The 19,465-nt window shown below is 51.2% G+C and overlaps 7 protein-coding genes across 7 annotated transcripts; 3 read left to right on the top strand and 4 right to left on the bottom strand.

Annotated features, from left to right (window-relative positions):
* Positions 1 to 1,600: 1,600 nt before the first annotated feature.
* On the bottom strand, positions 1,601 to 6,343 carry J4E92_007930 (uncharacterized protein; the record flags this gene model as incomplete). The annotated part of the gene is made up of 8 exons (XM_051499290.1): positions 1,601 to 1,819; positions 3,076 to 3,692; positions 3,742 to 3,853; positions 3,904 to 4,077; positions 4,122 to 4,611; positions 4,660 to 4,821; positions 4,870 to 5,786; positions 5,978 to 6,343. 8 exons carry the CDS (start codon positions 6,341 to 6,343, stop codon positions 1,601 to 1,603), a joined length of 3,057 nt encoding a protein of 1,018 aa, XP_051350539.1.
* A 3,718-nt stretch (positions 6,344 to 10,061) lies between these two features.
* Positions 10,062 to 11,262, top strand: J4E92_007929 (uncharacterized protein; the record flags this gene model as incomplete). Its single annotated transcript, XM_051499289.1, has 2 exons — positions 10,062 to 10,113; positions 10,166 to 11,262. The coding sequence occupies 2 exons, from the start codon at positions 10,062 to 10,064 to the stop codon at positions 11,260 to 11,262; spliced, it is 1,149 nt and encodes a 382-aa protein (XP_051350538.1).
* A 1,962-nt stretch (positions 11,263 to 13,224) lies between these two features.
* Positions 13,225 to 14,600, top strand: J4E92_007928 (uncharacterized protein; the record flags this gene model as incomplete). The annotated part of the gene is made up of 2 exons (XM_051499288.1): positions 13,225 to 14,151; positions 14,208 to 14,600. The coding sequence occupies 2 exons, from the start codon at positions 13,225 to 13,227 to the stop codon at positions 14,598 to 14,600; spliced, it is 1,320 nt and encodes a 439-aa protein (XP_051350537.1).
* A 219-nt stretch (positions 14,601 to 14,819) lies between these two features.
* Positions 14,820 to 15,731, bottom strand: J4E92_007927 (uncharacterized protein; the record flags this gene model as incomplete). Its single annotated transcript, XM_051499287.1, has 2 exons — positions 14,820 to 15,530; positions 15,726 to 15,731. 2 exons carry the CDS (start codon positions 15,729 to 15,731, stop codon positions 14,820 to 14,822), a joined length of 717 nt encoding a protein of 238 aa, XP_051350536.1.
* A 187-nt stretch (positions 15,732 to 15,918) lies between these two features.
* Positions 15,919 to 16,315, bottom strand: J4E92_007926 (uncharacterized protein; the record flags this gene model as incomplete). Its single annotated transcript, XM_051499286.1, has 2 exons — positions 15,919 to 16,127; positions 16,183 to 16,315. 2 exons carry the CDS (start codon positions 16,313 to 16,315, stop codon positions 15,919 to 15,921), a joined length of 342 nt encoding a protein of 113 aa, XP_051350535.1.
* A 1,215-nt stretch (positions 16,316 to 17,530) lies between these two features.
* On the top strand, positions 17,531 to 18,406 carry J4E92_007925 (uncharacterized protein; the record flags this gene model as incomplete). The annotated part of the gene is made up of 1 exon (XM_051499285.1): positions 17,531 to 18,406. The coding sequence occupies one exon, from the start codon at positions 17,531 to 17,533 to the stop codon at positions 18,404 to 18,406; it is 876 nt and encodes a 291-aa protein (XP_051350534.1).
* A 163-nt stretch (positions 18,407 to 18,569) lies between these two features.
* On the bottom strand, positions 18,570 to 19,340 carry J4E92_007924 (uncharacterized protein; the record flags this gene model as incomplete). The annotated part of the gene is made up of 1 exon (XM_051499284.1): positions 18,570 to 19,340. The coding sequence occupies one exon, from the start codon at positions 19,338 to 19,340 to the stop codon at positions 18,570 to 18,572; it is 771 nt and encodes a 256-aa protein (XP_051350533.1).
* Positions 19,341 to 19,465: the final 125 nt, after the last annotated feature.

The following is a 19,465-nucleotide window of genomic DNA, read 5'->3' as shown; positions in this document are numbered from 1 at the left end:
TTCTTAAAGTACTAGGCTTATAACTATTATATCTAAAAGTATAGAAATAAATAAAAAATAAATTATTATATTATAAGCTTTACTTAGAAAGCTTTTTTAAGTAGTAAAGCTTTTAAAAGCTTATCTTAATCTATACTAGTATAATTACGTACTATACTCTTAAGAAGTATCTAGAGGTACGTTCTATAACACTTTTACTATAATAGAGCTTATAAATTCTATACTAAATATACTTAAATAACTAGGTATTAATATTCTAAAGCTATAAACTAATAAGACTATTAAGATTCTACATAGTATATATATAAGTATACCTAACGTTTAAGTAGCTACCTTTAAAGCTACTAAATATAGCTTTAAAGTTTAAAACGTTAATAGTAAAGCTATAGTAGTAGTAATAGAACTAGAAAGCTATATACTTATAATAAAGAAATAGTAAAGTATTTTAAAAACTATATAAGTTAGTAGACTTAATACTAAAATAGTAGTATACTATCTTAAGTAGTAAATAAAAGAAATAAAAAAGCTAATAGTTAAGATTAGTTAGTCTATTATTATAAATAAAAATAAGATAGTATTTATAAAGTTCTTATTTAGTAATAAGAATATTATATAGATAGCTTTAGTGTAGCGCTACTTTAATAAATACTAAGAATAATAGCTATAGCAGCGTATAGCGTATAGAAGAATTACTACTAAAATAAGTATAATTACTAAAATTTAATAAAATTAGAACAAGTAGTTAATTAATAAACTCTAATACTAAAGTACTAACTAAAACGCGACCTTGACTAATACATAGCTACATACGCCTCTTTATTTTCTCATACTTGGAGATAAGACACACCTGCTGCTACGTTGATCGCCTTGGTCGCCTCTGGCACGAAGAGAGTCCTTATTTCACCGAAAAACCATATCCTCGGTATTATTCAACGGAATTACGGCGCATCACCAACGAGGACGCGCATCTACGCGCACGACTGGAAGAGCTTGTACCCGAGCTCATCTCCCAATACGACTCTTTCGGAGGAAAGCTCCAAGACTTTGTCATCGACATTCTCATTCCGACAATGCGTAGAACTGCGAAGGAGTTGAAGGATGAGGATAAGGCACGCTACGCGGCGGGGCGAAGAGGATTGGGCGTTGTAATGGATGAGGATGAAGACGAAACTGAAGGGGAGAGTGGTGAAGTGGAAGAGGAAGAAACGGACGCCGAAGAAGAGTCAGACGACGAGTACTGAGAAGATCTCATATACTGTTTCCTTTATCATATTTTGAGAGTGCGCAGGCGTTCAAATATGATCAGTAGAGGGCACACTTAATCTCAATCGCTCCAGCTATCACATAGGCATTGGCAAGAGCAACGCAGCACTGAACAAAGTCTTTCACGTATATTATCAGATATTACAACAGTATCCGAGCCACTGCCAGCTCCTTCTCGGCGCCACAAGTCGTTCGTCGGGGTATAATGCACCAGAAATTCCACTTTTATCGCTCGAAATCCACTTTTGTTTGTCGTCATATCGTCGTTCGTGTCCTCCTCTTCCTCTTACTCAGCCTTCGTCCATACCCCGTCTTTCTTGCCTCTAATACCCCCCATTTACGACGCCTTTCCGCCAGTAGTGTTCACTGCGGTCGCAGTACCGCATCCGTAGCTTGCCATGTACGCGGCGTTGACGCTCTTGTGGTGCTCAACAGCGTGCCTCTTAACGCCTTCCCACATCTTCTTAATGCTGAGGTTGAGCTTGTGCTGCGTCTTCTCTTCCTGGTTGACGAAGTGGTGGGCGTCGTGTGCTGACTCGTGAGATTGGCGGCGAGACTGCGAGAAGGGTGTTGTGGGGATGGAAGAAGATGGGGTTGAGGCTGAGGAGAGCGATAGAACGCGCGGGTGGCAGTCGAAGTTGTTCATTTTGGTGGCTGATTGTTTGCTTTGAGAACACCGAAGATGTATGGATATTTGAGTGGTATTAAAGTTGAAGATCGAAGTGTAGTAGTAAACTTGATGATAACTTGATGCTGATGCTCCTCCACCCAACCCACCTCCCCACCCCTTATATACCCCATGGCACCACGAAGAAAATTTCCTCCCTTTCCCACCACCAGCCAAACGATCGTGAGATCTTGGACACACACACTCCACGTGCACCGTGACTGATTTTTCGCAAAGGTCGCACATGTGGGTCTAGCAAGGTAGCATCGCCTCGCGCTGGTTACCACCAATTGTCTAGAAGCCACAGGACGCACACCGGAAGACGTCATCACATTACCCTCCGTATGTGCCCTGACTAAACCTCTTCTGATCAGAATCAACCCAAGAATAGCTAATGCACATGGCATGATCTCCGTTAACCGCTTAGCTCCCGCGAGGCTCTCAGGAGAACGTGGTGAGAGGCGTTGTCGGCTGGCGTCGGCTCAGCCTCAACAGACTTTTTATACCGCAGGGTCCCACTGCGACAACCATCACGTTCTTGACTTTGACACACGAGTTACCTCTAAAGGCTATTTCGTGTGTCATAGTCGCTGTTTGCGCAAAATTGCATGTTTCGTCGTGCCTGGAAGAAAGAGAGGGATTGGTGGTTAGTTCAGCCGCGCCCTATCCATGTAGGGCGTGCGGCTCAACGAAGCTTGGTTGCGTGAGCTGGAATGTTCGCGATGGCGCACGTGGATTCGCGATTGATGGCGAGACTGTTGTTGATGCGCTGAGCATGTGAATGCACAGACTCGAAGTACTTTGCGGAGAGGTGATGCGAATGCATCGCGGGCGCTAGCAAGACATGATGTTTGCCGTTTCCGTCGGATAGCCTTTCCGTTGGAAACATCGAGTATCGCCTCACCGATATTTTCACACCTTGCAAAACCAGATGAAAAGCATGCCATCAATTCGAAGTTGCGGCGATTACGCGGTGGCGGTGCGACCTTTGGCGACATGCTGGCCTGCTCATTCATTGGCTTCAAACGACTTTTGGGAGTAGTAATTTCTATTCCAAATCACTACGACTACGATTTAGCCGTATTCCTCAACGTCTTCTGTATACAAGCACAAAGCTCCGGAATCCTAAATGGTTTGCTTATCACATCGTCCATTCCCGCCTTCAACGCCACTTCTACCTGCTCGCTCCTCACATTAGCCGTCACCGCGATGACTGGCACATGCGCTCTAACAACGCCTTCTTTCTGAAGCTCTCTGATATTCCTAACGCATGTCAACCCATCCATGACAGGCATCTCCCAGTCCATTAGGATAAGTGCGAGTGACTTTCCAGAGCCATCTGAGATGCAGTACTTAGTTGTGCGCAGATAGTCAAGAGCTTCTCCACCATGATTCGCGACTGCGACCTGCATACCCGTGTTCCGTAGCTGCTTGGCCAGGACGCGCTGGTTTACGAGGTTGTCTTCGACGATGAGGACGTGCAGGTCTTTGTTGGGTATGTCGTTCGCAGGAGCGGAGGCTTGGGGTGGTTCGTCCGATTCGTTGCGCGATCGACTTGAAAGCAGCGTTTTTTGGGCACGTATGCTCAAGCTAACGGCCGCATCGCTTTCCGACCGGTTAAAGTTGGGGCGAATAGTGCTTCTACGACTCTTCACGTAGAAGGAGAATGTGCTTCCGACGCCGGCTTTAGATGCGAAGCCGATGGCGCCGCCGTGCATCTCAGTAAGCTTTCGTGAGATGAAGAGACCCAGACCAGAGCCACCTAAAATACGTTAGCAAGTCGTTCAATCGCCTTCGAGATTCGTAATCACCATAGTCGATATGTGTGCGCGGAGACGCTTGCGAAAAGCGTGCGAAAAGGAGCTGATGTTCTTCGTCACTCAAGCCACGACCCGTGTCCTGCACGGAGAAGATGATGTAGACCTTTTTGCGTTAGTGGAAGACCTGAGACATCGCCTTCAGCAACAGCTTACTATCTCGCCCTTCTCCCAATCTGCTTGCAGAGTCGCTGCTTCTGATGTTTCCGAACTACGGGAGAATGGCACGCTGAAACTGTGGGTCGGCTGCTTCAGGGAGACGCCCAGACTGACCCTGATCTCGCGTATCTCTTCTAATCGGGTGAATTTGATCGCATTGGTGATAAGGTTCTTACTTGTCAGCCAAAGCACCTCAATATGTCTCACGTACTTACGATAAGTATCTGTAAGACCCTTGTAGGGTCTAGCGAAACGAGATCAACTGCGATCTTTTTGCATGACTCTTCGAGCTGGAATCGCAAATCCACACCAGCTGACTTGGCTTCACCGTCGAACATCTTCACCGCGTCTCTCGCGATTGAGTCGAATTTGACATCGACTGGGGTCATTACAAATAAACCTGAGTCCAGCTTAGACATGGTAAGCACGTCGTCCACAATAGTCTTCATGTGCTTCGAGCACTGGACAATGGTTTCGGCAGCGTCAACGGTATGCTCCAATATAGTCTGGTAGACCTTCTGATAATCTGTCGACTTGCTGAAGTTCTTGTGAGCCGAGATAATACTATCTGCACATTGGACGATCGCGGACAGAGGATTTCGCATCTCGTGTGATGTCGTGTCGATGAAGTTTTCCAGACTGCGCTTAGATTCTCGGGCCCTCGTCGCCTGGGTAGCCTGAAGTTTCTCTCCCCATTTCTGCTGACTGTTCAAAGCCTTTAGTTAAGCAAAGCGAGATGAAAGAATGACGTACCTGATGTCGGTACAGCAACCGATGATCTCTACTACTTCTCCATTCTCATCGAGCTCAGGGAAGATAGATGTGATGACCCACATTGGCTCCTGTTCGGGGAATGTATCATCCATATGCTGGGTAGGCGCATTCCACCTCTTCTTGAGACGCAACTCAAATGATCTGGTCATAGTAAGCTTTGTCGCACGTCATGACGTACCTATCACTTACTGATGCTGTTTGGTCTCGACAAGTTCCTCAAACTTTGCTTGTCCCATTTCAACGAAATCATCGTCAATAAGCTTACTCCACGCGTCAGCGAGATCGGTTGCAGGATCCACTGGACCAAGCATCTCAAACCAAGCTTCGTTCCTATACGAATAGACCCCGTCCATTCCTATGAGAAAGATGCCAATATCGGCACGCTCTGCGAAGCGTTTGAACTTGGAGAAATTGCGCTCAGACTCCGCCTGAGACAGAGTCAACTGTTCCTTTAGCTGCGATTTCATTGCTTCCGCGTTTGCGATAGTCCGTTCTCGACGCCCAATGTCCTCTTCATGGAGTAAAATCGATGTTAAGCAGGTAGAAAGCAGGCGGCTGGCGACCAGTATGAACTGGAGATAATCTTCGTCAAATGGCCGACGGGGGTTAAGCCCAATGACCATGAAGCCAAGGATGTTATCTTTTGAAGAAGTCGGGTTTAGAGGGCAGATGGCTGCCGCTCGGCAGGGATCACCGAAGCCCTGCCACTCAACGTCCTTGACCAACGCTGCCGCCACAGGATCCTGATCGAACCTAATTATGATCGGCTTCCGGGCAGTAAGAGCTTGGCGAAAGTATGGGGTAAAGCCATGGTCTTGTTGAAAGTCCAGATGATCGGGACCTGCGGGCGACCCTTTCGGAAGACCGAATGAGCCACGAAGCTTGCAGTGTTGTTGGTTCGTATCGGAAAAGCGCGTCCTACTCGATTCAGACCCATGCCCGTCTGCTTCAGCCGAATACAATAATGCGAACGGAATATCTTTATCGTTGCGGGATAGAACTTCGGTGGCGAGAACCCAGTAAGTATCCGTATTGCGCGCCCTGGGTATCTCTTCGCTTAGCTCTAGAAGAACGCGCGAGCGTCTTTGTGCAATGACCTGTCTAGTCTCCACGACTGTCAGCGGGTTGCACAAATGACTTTGAAGCTTCAAATATGGCTCCCAAGAATTGCAACAGCACATTGATGCGAGAGCCCATGCTTCCAAGAACATCATCCTCATCCGTCGTAGCGTCAGATGCGCCACTGGAGGAGCAGGGGACCAAAACATGCGGTGAAAGTGGAAAAGCTGCAACATACCGTTTCTACCAGGGGCTCATAATGCCCAACTGTGATGCCCTCAGCATCTAATATGGGTATGAACTTTAAGGAGAAGTAGGTCTCTTCCATGAAACCGCTGCGTACCATGTGTATCGAGGTGTTCGTCTTTTCCACGGTTTCTCCTGCGAGGTTGGTTTGTATGATGGGTTCAAAATACTGGTCCCAGACTGAAGCAAGCGCGACGCGAGCGCTGACTCCCATGCAAGGGTGGAAGCCACCCAACAGCTCTATCTCTGCTTCGTTGTAGATCATGATCAGATCCGGACCGTAGAAAACGACTGCTGGCCGTGGATCTTGCATGACAAGATTGGCGATACTGCGAAGCTGCGACGACCAGGAAGACATTGGGCCAAGAGGAGTGGAGGCCCAGTCAATGCTGCGCGCCCAGGCTGCATGTCGTGACAACCGCAGAGGGGGAAGTTCATCCGTCCAATCGAAGTTTGGTACTTTCGATTTAGAAGTTTTTCTAGTAAGAGTGGTCATTCCAGAGCCCTCACTGCCAGTGCATGTGGTGGCCAAGAGACCGCTTATGACGTTCCAGCGGCCAGCCACATGGATCTTCATCCAGTTGAACCCATGATAAAGGAACGGCTTCTCCGATGTGTCGTGTGTCAAAGACCAGCTTCGAAATTTTGTAAATGGGGCATAGCCTTCTTCATTAGCAGAGTACGCACCACCATCTCGGCTTAGCAGTTGCAGTAGCCCTCCAGGGTCGGTGGCGGCCATGGCCGAATTCCAATACTCCAAATGGCATCCATTTTCGGACTTCGGGCTACCTGGCGATGTATCGATAACGAATGTAGGTCGCGGATCTTGGTCCAGCAAGTCCAGCATGCCGATGCGACGCAGGGATGACGTGCCATTCTGAGTTGGTTCGAGGGGTCGCTTCTCGCGTGCAGGCAAGGCCGTCATGATAGGCCGACTCTTGGCGTTGCATGTGGCCGTCTATCCACCTCTTGCGCAGCCGCTATTGAAGATGATGTCGTGACAAACGTTGCCCTCGTCTCAGCCATGTGGAACGCTGTCATGGGATTCTGGGTGCGCTTGGAAAAGTGGAATTCGATCTGAGTGCCTAGGCCGGTCGTGTGGATCAGCCGCATGCCGCTGGCCGAAAATAGCGCCGATCCGTCGCGATAGCTAAGTAGCTGGGAATCGCTCCAGGCTCATACTCGTACCTAGGTAGATCTCGTCTTTCCATCATCACCTCCATCGTGGATGTGTAGGTTTTCATCTTTGCCTGATCGAAAGCAGCTGCCAGAGTGACGGCAGGCTTCAAGCGATGATTCGTCGTCCATCCACCCCTTGTCCCCGTCGCTTCCCCACCACCAGCTGTCGCATCCGTAGCGTCCAGCCATCCTTTCTGGCTGCACGAATTCCCGACACATTTCCGAGAGCTAGATTATCTATCGTCGATGCAGATGAATGAACTAATACCAAATGCGATGCGATGGCGACGACAGCACACCCGCACGGCAGCCTCGCACTACACGAAACGAGAGATAACCGCAAATCGGCTGCGATGATACCGCAAATCGGCATGGACTGTGGACCGTACCAAGGCAACGGCCTTCTATGCTTACTCCCTTCACGCGCATTCATCCCAACGTGGACAGACGAAGGTCGCTTCTCACCGATTATATTTGACGAGGGTGGTGCCATGATGCAAGGCTGTGCAGCCATTGCCAATCACGAAATTTCAATACACACATTACTGGCCAAATACTGTCGCGCATCTGCAATGGGTGGTTGAGTGCTTATCATGTCAGCATAAGATGGGGGCGTCTTTCAGCCTTGCTGGTGGAAATGCTCAAAAGTCAGGCTTCCCCGCAGTCTCCTGGCCTTTTCTTCGTCTTGAGGCAGCCCCTTCCTTGCCTCAGCCCTCTCATACTTACCATTCTCAGCTTACTGCCATTAAAACGAGGCTATTGGCTACACGCGAACATGCCGATTATAGGGAGTACTGTTGTCGGTACAGTATCTGTAGGGACCTGTATCGTTAGGGTCCCTACCGCACAAAGTGTGGTCTCACCAACCCCAGGAGCCGCCGAAATCGTCAAACGAGAGTTGGCCTGGTCACACAGCGAAGTCTATGTAACCTCTTACGGAACATCAACAGCTCTCAAAAATCTGAACGTACCAGACTTAACGACAATACACACGCCGGACCCATCGTGTATCGATAGATGGGTGTTCCTTCCAACATCAAACTGCGGCGATGACAACGGTACCGATGACGTCGTCTGGTCTGTACGTCCTGATCGCTTGGCCGTCCCCGACCCATCGTACAATGGTTGTCAACTCTATGGCTCACCCACATACAGTCCCGGTGTCTGTCCCAGTGGGCAAACCATTGCCGAGGTAACTGCGTTCGAGAGCAGTGCTTCAAACGGGAATAGGACTTTCTGGCAAGCGAGTTGTTGTAGAAGGTAAATTGCTACCAAAGCCTTCTTCTTGGTCTGCCGCTGATACGTAACGTGTAGCGGTATGAGCTTTGGCTCTGAATCCGCCGATCTCTGCCTGTCTAGTTTCTCGACACCCTTCCGTGCGTACGCTGCAATGACAACCGCACCTGCATATGATGGAGAAGACGTTTCACCGGTATACGATTATACAACCACCTACTCGTCAGGCCAAAGCGTACGTGGAACATCGGTCATATCAGATATCACAACGCTTTCAACGGGTCTAGCCGTTGCCGATCCTGTCGTTGTGGCCTGGCAGATAGAGGATGTTGATACGTTCCCGAGCGATTACGTCAAGTCTTTGGTTGCGAGGTACAGTGTAGCCGCACCAGCCGGTACATCTACACCAACCATCAATGCATTGGAGCCAACAACCACACCCGCACCATCTTCCTCTTCCAGTGGTATCAGTACGGGTACAAAGATAGGAATTGGCGTAGGGGTGGCGCTTGTTGCCGCTCTAGTCGGGGGCTTGTTGATTTTCTGGTGTCTACGGCGACGTCGGAAAACTGCTGCGAACGAGGAGCCGGATGTCGTCATACCGGAAATGGAAGATCAAGACTACGCGCACAGCCAGCGCAAGTGGTACACCGGTGGACGATGGAGAAGCGAAGTTGATGCTCAAGCGACCCAAAACGAGCTTGACTCAAAGCCAGTGCATGAATTACATGAACCACCGGCTGAACTCGAGGCACACGAGCCTTTTGTCGAAGTCGAAGACGCCAACGTTGCACTAGAAGTACGGAGAAACAGCCTAGAGAGCGTACGTAATGATGACGGTCCTCACGGGCGAGCGTGAGCCTCACAACATGCGAGAAGAAAATGCTGGTCGACGACCGCGACACGATTTCATAAGGAATACGCCTGGTCTTTCTTTTTCGTTACGTTATTGATGGAAAACATGTCGCAATCAACACTGTCTTGTATCGAGCGGCACATGCGTCAAGATCATGTCCCCCGCAAAAGATACACTCTGAGTCCTCGTCGCAGCTTCATACCATCCAGAACTAATTTACAACTCGAGGGCATTTTGACAGCAATATGCAGCTCCAAGCAAACAACGAACTAATCTCCGCCTCGGCATCACCCAATCTCCATCTCGGCCTCGCGTATCACCATGAAACAAGCTTCTATGAGCAGGGAGCGTTTCATGAATCCTTCATCATCAAGCCGCTCGCGCTAGTCTCGTTGAGGCATCGTGTGGGCCAGACTAAGGCCGATTCGGGCTTGGTGTTGCCGACGCGAACGTTTCATAGCGGAATTTCCACCACCAAACGGCTGTCAAGCCCTCGGCGTCCTGTCAGAACTGTTCATTCCTGCGTGTACCGCTCGCACGATACTCAATATGGGTGCGCGCGTTTCCAAAATATTGACATGCGATGCGTTCACGCCGTCTAGATGCCGAGTAATGATTTGCAGGTGTATGCGTTGAGTCAAGCAGCGTTCTTATATGGTCTGCTGCGTCTCTTCCTGCTGGTTCGTTCGTGTTGTCCATTCGCTCACTACTGTCATTCATTCGTTGCTTTCGTAGCATTTACATTCGCTTTTCATCAACATACAGGCCGGTCTCTGTTTTTTACCTTCGAACAAATAACTTCAAGATGTTTGTCAAGACTACTCTCATGAGCGCGATGCTCAGCGCTGCGTCTGCCGGTAAGCTATCTATATCCTCCAGTAGTCGGACAAATACTAAATGCGCATTCAGAGATGATCTGGGACGGTCGCTTCAACGACTATGCCTCGTCTGCCGACATCGCCAAGTGGTCCTTCTCCAACCCCGTCGGCGCCTACCAGTACTACATCCACGGCTCCGGCCCCGTGACCGACTACGTCAACCTTGACACCACCTTCAAGAACCCCGCCGACACTGCTTCCAAGCAGGGTGTCAAGATCACCATTGACGAGACCGCGAAATGGAACGGCCAGACCATGCTGCGCACCGAACTCATCCCCGAGACCAAGGCAGCCATCAACAAGGGCAAGGTCTACTACCACTTCTCCGTCAAGACTGCCGCCGAGAACGCCCCGACGGCCACCAACGAACACCAGATCGCTTTCTTCGAGTCTCATTTCATTGAGCTCAAGTACGGCGCCTCGGGCTCGTCCAACACCAACCTTCAATGGCACGTTGGAGGTGTCTCCAAGTGGGATGTCGAGCTCGTTGCCGATGAGTGGCACAACATTGCGTACGAAATCGACTTCGATGCCGGCTCCGTTGCCTTCTGGCACTCGACCGGCAGCGATGAGTTGAAGCAGACGGCCGGACCCTTCGATGCGAGCACCTCGTCCGACGGTAAGGACTGGCATCTTGGTGTTCTGAGGCTGCCTGGCCAGTCCGACAAGGACGGTGCTGAGGATTGGTTCTTCAGCGGTGTATACATTGAGGACGGAGAGCTTACCACCAAGATCGGTGGTGGAGCTGCGGGTGCGGCTCCCGAGAAGCCTGTCCCCACTACCATGTCTAAGGTTGTCTCTTCCGCCGCCCCTGCTGCTACTTCTTCCAAGGCGGTTGCTAGCTCATCCGTTGCTGCCGCTGAGACTCCTGCTGCTTCTTCAAGCGCCGTCGTCTCTTCCTCCGCTGCTGCTTCTTCGGTTGCTGCCCCAATCAAGACCCCGGCTGCATCCTCTTCAGCCGCGGTTACCAGCGCTGCTCCTGTTGAGACTCCTGTCGCCTCTTCTACCTCGTCTGCCGCTCCCGTAGCTAAGCCTACTGGCAGCGCTGGCTCTGACGCTGTTCTCCCCGAGGAGTTCACCATCGCCCAGTTCGTCGCTTGGCTCAAGGCCAAGACTGGCAAGAACTAAGCACACACTCAGCGTGAGTGCAGTCCGAGTAGTCAGCCCTTTGGCAACCCATACATTCTTGTAGATATTCTTTGTTCTTATTAGCTGTTGCAATACATTGTTCGCAGTCCCTATCTTGCATCTTGTTGGCAATGCTGGTGGACATTCGTATCCGAGTGGTAGGTCGGCATGTTTCATAAAGACCCATAAATACGTTTCCCTGCACCACAGCTTATTCTCTTCACCTTGTGGCCCTCTTGCCTTACTCTCTTTTCTCTTTGACGTCGCTACTGCACCAGCACTTCCTTCGTGCGCGAATGCTCAAACGCCGGAGCACACTCTTTCGTGACCCCCGCGAAGACACCACGTGGGTTTTGATCGACCAGGGTGATCTGCACCAACCTATATTAAGAATTGCGATTGCGGAGGGACGGAAGGCTTCCCGTATACCTTGCTCACGGTAGAGAGCAACGGCAAGACTCCAGCTGGCGCCGAGGGCCTCGATCTATGGCCCACGATATCAGTTTCGAGTGTCGCCGAGTTGCGCATACCTTCAGCAGACCGGAAGCGGTAGGTAGGGAAGTCAGCAGTTCCGAGCCGTTGCATGCGTCGAAGAGTGGTGGAAACCACAACCGCCGTTGCAACCGGAAATACTATGTAAGCCGGCTTCTACCATCTAGACACTTCCAAGGCCGTGTGGCGCTGCAGGCATTGGATTAGTATCCAGCGTTTCGACGTTCTGTCAGCATCCGAGCATGAGGCCGAGTTGCTACGCTGCGAACGCGGCCCGACCAATTCATCCTGAGTTTGCTCTTGGGGCTGTGTTGCATCATCTCGTTCTGTTGCAGGTAGCCTTTTCTCAGTTGGAAACAAAGCATCTATGACACTGATACCTTCTTAAGGTACCTATCTAGGTAGATACGAAACGTCCGCGACGATCTCTAGGTAAACGCGAACCAATTGCGATAACGTCCGCATTGACGATCGAATTTCTCGACCCCAGACCATCGATTTCCTGCAAAATGAGAGGGGAATTTGTAGGGACTCGCCGGGCTGTCAGTGAAGCTTGTCAGGCCCGCACAGGGTGCACACGAGGCCGTGCGCTATTTCCGAATCGAGTCGGGACATTTCAATCTTGGAAAGCCTCGAAGATGTCAGGCACAAGGTTTACGGCAAAACGCTGCCTGGACAATACGAATGCGAAAGCTGCGAAAACAACGTTTGCGATGTGTGCTACCTCAGGCTGGGATCGACCATGAACAAACGTTGGGCGCGGCCGTTGAATGCCACGTGAATGCGTGGCGCACGCCAAGATAAGGTTCGCTAAACATGGTGCTACCAAGTCCCACGAGCCCGGTCCTTCCTGGGTGACGTCGGCCAAATGTAAGCATCCCAGCCTCATATTGGTCGCGACATATCGCTCGTCGTACAACAGCCGCATCTCAAACGGCGCATCTAACCCCTTCCCAGCTTACCTGGTCAATGCATTTGCCTCATCTGGGAGCAACGTCTCTCGAACAAGGCCCGATCACACATGCGAAACAAGGTACGCAAAGGCCTTCTGGTAGCCTTGCAACGAATGATAAGCAGAGGATGGTGAAGAACAGGTCGTGATCCGACCCCGGGGAACGACGTACGCGACTCTAGGGAGCCGGGACAATCATCCGCAACGTAGTCCAGACCCTCCGGTGGTCTCTAAGCCGAGCACACATTCTACAATGCAGTTTCACCGTCCGGAGTTACTTTGCGAAGACCAACTCAAGCGTCCGCTCATGCAGAATAGTAAACTCACTCACAGCTGCCGCTGGTCTCCGGGGCTAGAGCAATGCCAGTCGACATGTGTATATAAGCCTGGGGGGAAGATGTGTTTTCGAAGCATCAGTCACAACGAGCTCATTCCATTCATACAATCTCCCCTCTTAACCCTGTCTCGTCATTACAAATTTCCATTCCTGTCACACTACACATCACAACATCACGAGGATGTCTACTCGCACCATCATGAGCAGGCCGGCTAAGTTCCGCGCCCTTTGCCGGACATCGAACTCGCAGGCGAGCTCGGTCAGGACGCTGGCAACCATGGCCGACTACAAGGCTGCCCAATACAGCCACCCCATGGGCGCTATGCCACCGGGTCACAAGGCCGTAGTCGGCAATCTCCAGACATTCGAGCTTCCTGAGACTCTCAGCGGCAGTGCAGCGGACAAAGCGCTTGGCAAGAGCATGATTGACGCCTGGAAGCGAGACGGTATCCTCCAGATCTCCATGGACCCCATCAACCGCAAGCTCGCTGATGCAGCGTTCCTGTGCAGCAAGAAGTTCTTCGGCCTCGACTACAAGCAAAAGGCAGCTTGCTTGGATGACCAGTCTTTCGCTGGCTACATCGCTTCCGGAGAGGAGATCACAGACAACATCGCCGACTACAGCGAGATCTTCACCGTCACCAAAGAGCTCGCACAGACTGATTCCCGTGTTCAGCAGAAGTGGCCGTGCCACGGCCCCAACCCATGGCCATTCACCCAGATGAAGACTATCATGCAAGCTTACATGGACTATCTTGGCGAGAGCGGCGAGAAGATGCTGTCACTCATCGCCTGGGGTCTTGGATTGGAGGACGGCAATGCCCTGACCAGGTACACGCAAGATGGCTGGCACCACATGCGTGTTCTGCGCTTCCCCCAGACCGATAAGACCAACGGCAAGGGCAAGGCTGGCCGCGGTATTGGCTCGCACACTGACTACGGTCTGCTTGTCATTGCTGCCCAGGATGCCGTGGGTGGCCTGTTCATCCGCCCCCCGATTGAGGGCGAGGAGTATGCCAACTGGAAGACGACCGCAGCCGGCAAGCACGAGGACACTGATGGTTGGGTCTATGTCCCACCCACCCCCGACGTCTTCACCGTCTTCCCCGTGAGTCACCCCAACCGACACATTCCTACCCAGAACCTTACTGACCACCATTCCAGGGCGACATGATGCAATACATCACCAACTCCTTCCTCCCCTCAACACCCCACAAGGTCGGCCTCAACACCCGCGAGCGCTTCGCCTTCGCCTACTTCCACGAGCCCAACTTCTCCGCCGTCATGAAGCCGCTTCCAGGCTTCCAGGCGGGTCAGGAACCTACTGAGGGCATCCACTACGGCAGCCACTTCACCAACATGTTCATGCGCAACTACCCGCAAAGAATTACTGCAGACCGCATGAAGGCTGAGAACAGGATGGCGCTCTTGGACTCGCCTGACCTCCGCTGGAAGGACACACCGGCTATGGATGACGTAGTCCGCACTGTTCCTTACGAGGCGATCACTGAGACTGAGGTCAAGTCGATCAGTGAGAAGAAGACGGCGTCTCTCTAGATGCTTCTTTTGTTTATCTTTCCTTTCCATGATCTGTTTCTTTTGTACGCATGTGTATGCCTGGGATTTGGAGGGGCGCAAGTACTATTAGAGTACGCGGCGCAGCATCTGCTGAGGATAAATTGATACCAACTCGTTAGTTTCTTTTTGCGCATTGGGTAGCAAGGGTCGTATAACGAAGTCCCGAAGTACATCAGCTCCATGACATCAAACCAGGTGTTATTCTTTCTGAAGCTCTTCTTTCTCAAGTGACTGAGACCTATCGACAGCTTGGTTCTGATAGGCAGCTAACACCTCCGCGGGAACCTTGCGCTGCCCAACCGGCAATACTAACTCCGTATCCAGCGCGTTCCGAATCAAAACTAGCGCATCATACAAACTTTGATACCTCGGTATAGGTAACTCAACATCCTCCTTGTTTGTCTTAAGAACCCAGATATGCATATACATCAGCACAAGCGCATGTGCCGGCGCGCTCATCGGCGTGACAATACCCTGCTGCATAGTCTCGCTCCAGCCAAACGGCGCGATGGCTTTGAACTGACCACTCATTGGCCTGTTGACTTCCAAGACGGTACCTGCTTTGCGGATCTTAGAGTCGCGAACTACGCGCTTGGATACGGAGCCGTTGGAATGTGCTAGGATTTCGCTGTCGCCGTATTCGCCCATGTGCAGTGCGACGGTGTTTTCGGTCGCGTTGTAGTCAAACTCGAGGGTGTTGTATGAGGGGATGAGGTCTAAGATAGGACTGACGTCGCTGCGAACGATGTCGACGAACCTATTGTGGAGTTTCCATGATGCGAGAGACGTGGATTCGGTTATAGTGGGCTTTGAACTGGCGATGCGAGTACGACTAGTTGCTGAGCAGCAGATCTTTTGTGCGGTCGACTTGTTGTCTAGTGATCCAGGAACTAGAACCCACTTTCGGAACTTTGTTCAGCCTTGATAGTGGAGTCGAAGCTACTAGGCAACAACGTGACTTAAGGTCACGGGATGTGTGGAGGTACTTGGGGGAGTTGAAAGAAAGTACCAGTGAATGGCCAGATACGTACATCGCCTACCCTGTGAGTAAATAGAACCGAAAGGGGGATGGGAAGTACCACAGTAATTGATCGTTGGAAGCACAGTCATCACGAAGTAGCTGAAAGAATGGGTAAAGTTGAAGTTGGTATGTCATTTCATATCATTGGGGAGTTTTCCGGTGCACTCATAGCCCATGTCCTCCTTTGAAGTGTCTCATCAGGTTGCCAATACCGGGGACCTATACAAGGCTTACCAGGCAGATCCCTTACTCTGATGAACTGGTTAACGATGAGCTTCACCGGCCTGATGATTGCTGCATACCGTAGTGAAAGTTGCCGTCGTTGTTTACGATGCGCTCGCCCAAGTTGATGTCGCGAGTCTCGGGGTTGCCATCGGCGTCGAAGAGTGTGGCACGGAGGACGGGGACGTCGCCGTCTCCTTCAAGTGCGAACTCGATGTTCTCGGCAGAGTTGGCAAAGCCCTCGCCATCCCAGTGGAAGTTGCCTGGTTAGATCAGTATCGATACCAATATCGTGTCGAGGATGAATGTCATTCCTACCGTTGTCGTTGCCGATGCAGGTGTTGAGGTCGATCTCGGCGTCATTCCACTCGCCTTCGGCGGTCTGGAGACGAGCCTTCAACACATGGTTGTCCTCGATGCGAATGTCCTCAGCAGTGTGGTAGAAAGTCATTGTGGATGGTGTTTGGGTGGTAGCTGAGTTGATGCAAGGAGTCAAATGAGGCTAGAAAGTGTTCAAGTGTGTGAGACGAAGAGTGAGGTTGATGAGAACTCCACAGTGTGAGGAGAAAGCTGAGGGCTTTATGCAAGATCGTCGGCCGAGTACCGGCAGCCCCACGGTGACGGTCGAAGTCACAGTGACCCATCTGCCAAGCCAACAAGCATTGCGTAGTCCAGATCCACCACTTGTGCAACTCCATGGGAGCGGTAGAAAGCCATGGCCACTCTTGAGTCTTACCGTCTGCCCTTGAATTCCCTATGATGCCGTGCCGAGTGCCGGCTTGGAGGCGGTGACTGTTTACACGAGATTGCCAAATTGGGCGAACCACGTAATTCATCGGGTTACACACTGATCATGAGCAGCTGCGTAGATAACCGCCAAGGCAGGGGAGCTTGCGTACAGCCATGTCGGCGCCCCAATTTGCGCCCCGTGGCTGTGTGTGAGTGGCTTTACAGCTGTGGCCTGACCGCAACGTGCATCACGAGTGGGTCTCGTGCATCGTTTGCCAATCAAGCCGTGCAGACGCGATCGTGGCTGTGCAGGCAGGAGAGGATGTTGCGTTCGCGAAGTGGATGCTTGTATGCTGCTGATGTCGCGGCTTTCGTCGTTTGCTCTTGGCAGCAATGTGAGGTGTGGTGTTGAGGATGAAGAAGGAAGGGCGTCTGACAAGGAGCAGGAGATTCAGGGTGCACGCTAACCCCGCGCTAAGTCCGCACGGGCCGGACCTTCCCCACCCCGTAATGCCAGTCGACTTCGTCCAATGTATCATGCCGACAATTTATCGTTCCTTGACGCAGGTTACACCGCATTTACCCTGTGCAACATTTCAACTATGTTGGATCTAGTGATATGTCACGACCAGTCTACCAACCACCTACCTACACATATCGCCGTTCACAAACAGGCCGCTCTCCCACTGCGTTGTTTTTACCAGCAATGGGTTGAATGTTGAACAAACTCTATCCATCTTAGAACAACGCGTCTGAAGCTTTGTGTATGCACAATGTAGCTTCTACTCACACAGCTTCATCACCAGTGTGCCAATTCACCCGTGATGGCCATGTCATATTTCCAAGCGATCTTTGCCCTTCCGAGAGAAGCAGTCAACACTCATCAGAACCGCAACTAGAAAAAATGCCTCAACGCCCTCGCAGCAAATCATTACCAATGAAGTCGGGCCTAAAGGGTTTGAACAAAGTACTCAAAGCTGTAGGGCTGACACCCGCGAGCACAACTGCTAACACCAAACCAACCACTCTGAAAGACCATGACCAGATCAAAGCGATCATAGAGCCCTTCAGGCAGATTTGGATGACTGTTCTAGAGAACGTTGAACACGATTGCGTGAAGAACTTCTTTACCGCTCAGAAAGGCGATGTCACCCACTACTATGTCAACATCGCAACAGATCCAAACGGAGACCCGACCACCGCGAAAGGCCGTGCGGCATTCCCACCAAGCGTACCTGACGATCTGCAAACAGCCCTTATGAAGCTCGACCAATGCGACAGGAGTGCATTTTGTTTCCTGTCATGGATCCAAGAGGCGCTTCAACCCATAGGGGCGACGGCAGAATGGGTCATCATTTATCCATCTCGACACACCAAAATCCATGTCAGTTCTGATCCAGACCACAATGACGATGTCTTGCATTCGGTCTTCGCAATCACTACCGCCAACCGCGAGCATTATTATGCTGACTTTACGCAAGAACAGTTTGGGTTTGATGCGGCAGACTGGTTTGCCCAGAGAGAAGACTACCTTGCGAGACATGCGTATGGTATTGCGCGTATTGCCTCACACGAGGATGAGACTCACACAGGACAGCAAGCCTTTCATTCAAGGAAAGAGTTCGAGCTTGGTATTTATATTTACGCCGCTTGCGAAGAGATCAGTTGGCCTGATCATCGTAGGCTCCCGGTTGATGAGCGTATGTCTTGGGTCGATGCTCACACGAGGAAGATTATCGAGGGGAAAGATATCGAAAAGATTTGGAATAAAGTATGGGAGAGCGATGACGAGGATGAAGCCGGTGACGTATAATGAGGCTATCTTTGATAATACATCTCGTAAAAACAGACTCAAAACTTGATTGACTTTCTTGATACTTGCCTTCACGACGAGGCTACGGCAGCGTATACCCCCCATCAATGACTAGATTCGCCCCAGCTATCCGAGCATGTCAGCAACCTGGTATCCAAATAGGTTAGAAAGAAAACTTACTCATATAACTACTCGCCCCACTCGCCAAAAACACATACGCCCCCTTCAACTCACCCGTCTCACACAGCCTCCCCGCAGGAACCATACCCATCCACTTCTCCCTCCACTCCTTAGGATGCACATCCAGCATATCCGTCGCAATAAACCCCGGAGAAATACAATTAACACGCGCAAAATCCACCCACTCGACACTCAAGCAGCGCGCTAGCTGCACAACACCCGCTTTCGACGCGTTGTACGCCGCCTGTTTCTGCGGGACGTTGACGAGGATGGCAGATACGCTAGCAGTGAAGATGAGGTTGCCGTGGCCTTGCTGCTTGAAGATCACGCCTGCGGCTTGCGCGGTGTAGAATGCGCCGTCGAGGTTTACGGCCATGATGCGGCGCCATTGGTCTTCGGTGTAGTCTTCGGCTGGGTGGTGTGTTGCGATTCCGGCGTTTGCGACGACGATGTCTAGGCTGCCGAAGTCTTTTGCGATGGTGTTGATTACGCGGGTTATTTCTTCTTTGTTCTCGACGGAGGCTTTGTAGGCTTGTACTCGTACGCCTGTTGCGGAGGCGATGGACGCGGCGATGGCGTCGGCGTCTTTGGTGCTGGAGTATAAGATAGCGACGTTTGCGCCGGCTTCTGCGAGGGCTTTGGAGGCTGCTAGCCCGATTCCGCGGACGCCGCCTGTTACGGCTGCGGTTTTACCTTTGAGTGAGAATTGGGATGTGACATGTTCGTCTGGGTTGGAGGGTTGCGCGAGAGGCATCGTGGGCGATGGAAGTCAAGGTGGAAAGTGGGAAGGATGCGATGAGAGAAGAGGATTGCAACCGGATGGGCGCGCCATGGCGATTTGAGTTTATCGGATGATTCTTATCGGAGTGGGTGTACCTG

The sequence above is a fragment of the Alternaria infectoria genome (assembly GCF_024043175.1).
Source record: "Alternaria infectoria strain BMP 0036 chromosome Unknown scaffold_14, whole genome shotgun sequence".
Taxonomy (NCBI): Eukaryota; Fungi; Ascomycota; class Dothideomycetes; order Pleosporales; family Pleosporaceae; genus Alternaria; species Alternaria infectoria.
This window is presented reverse-complemented; position numbering and strand designations above follow the sequence as displayed.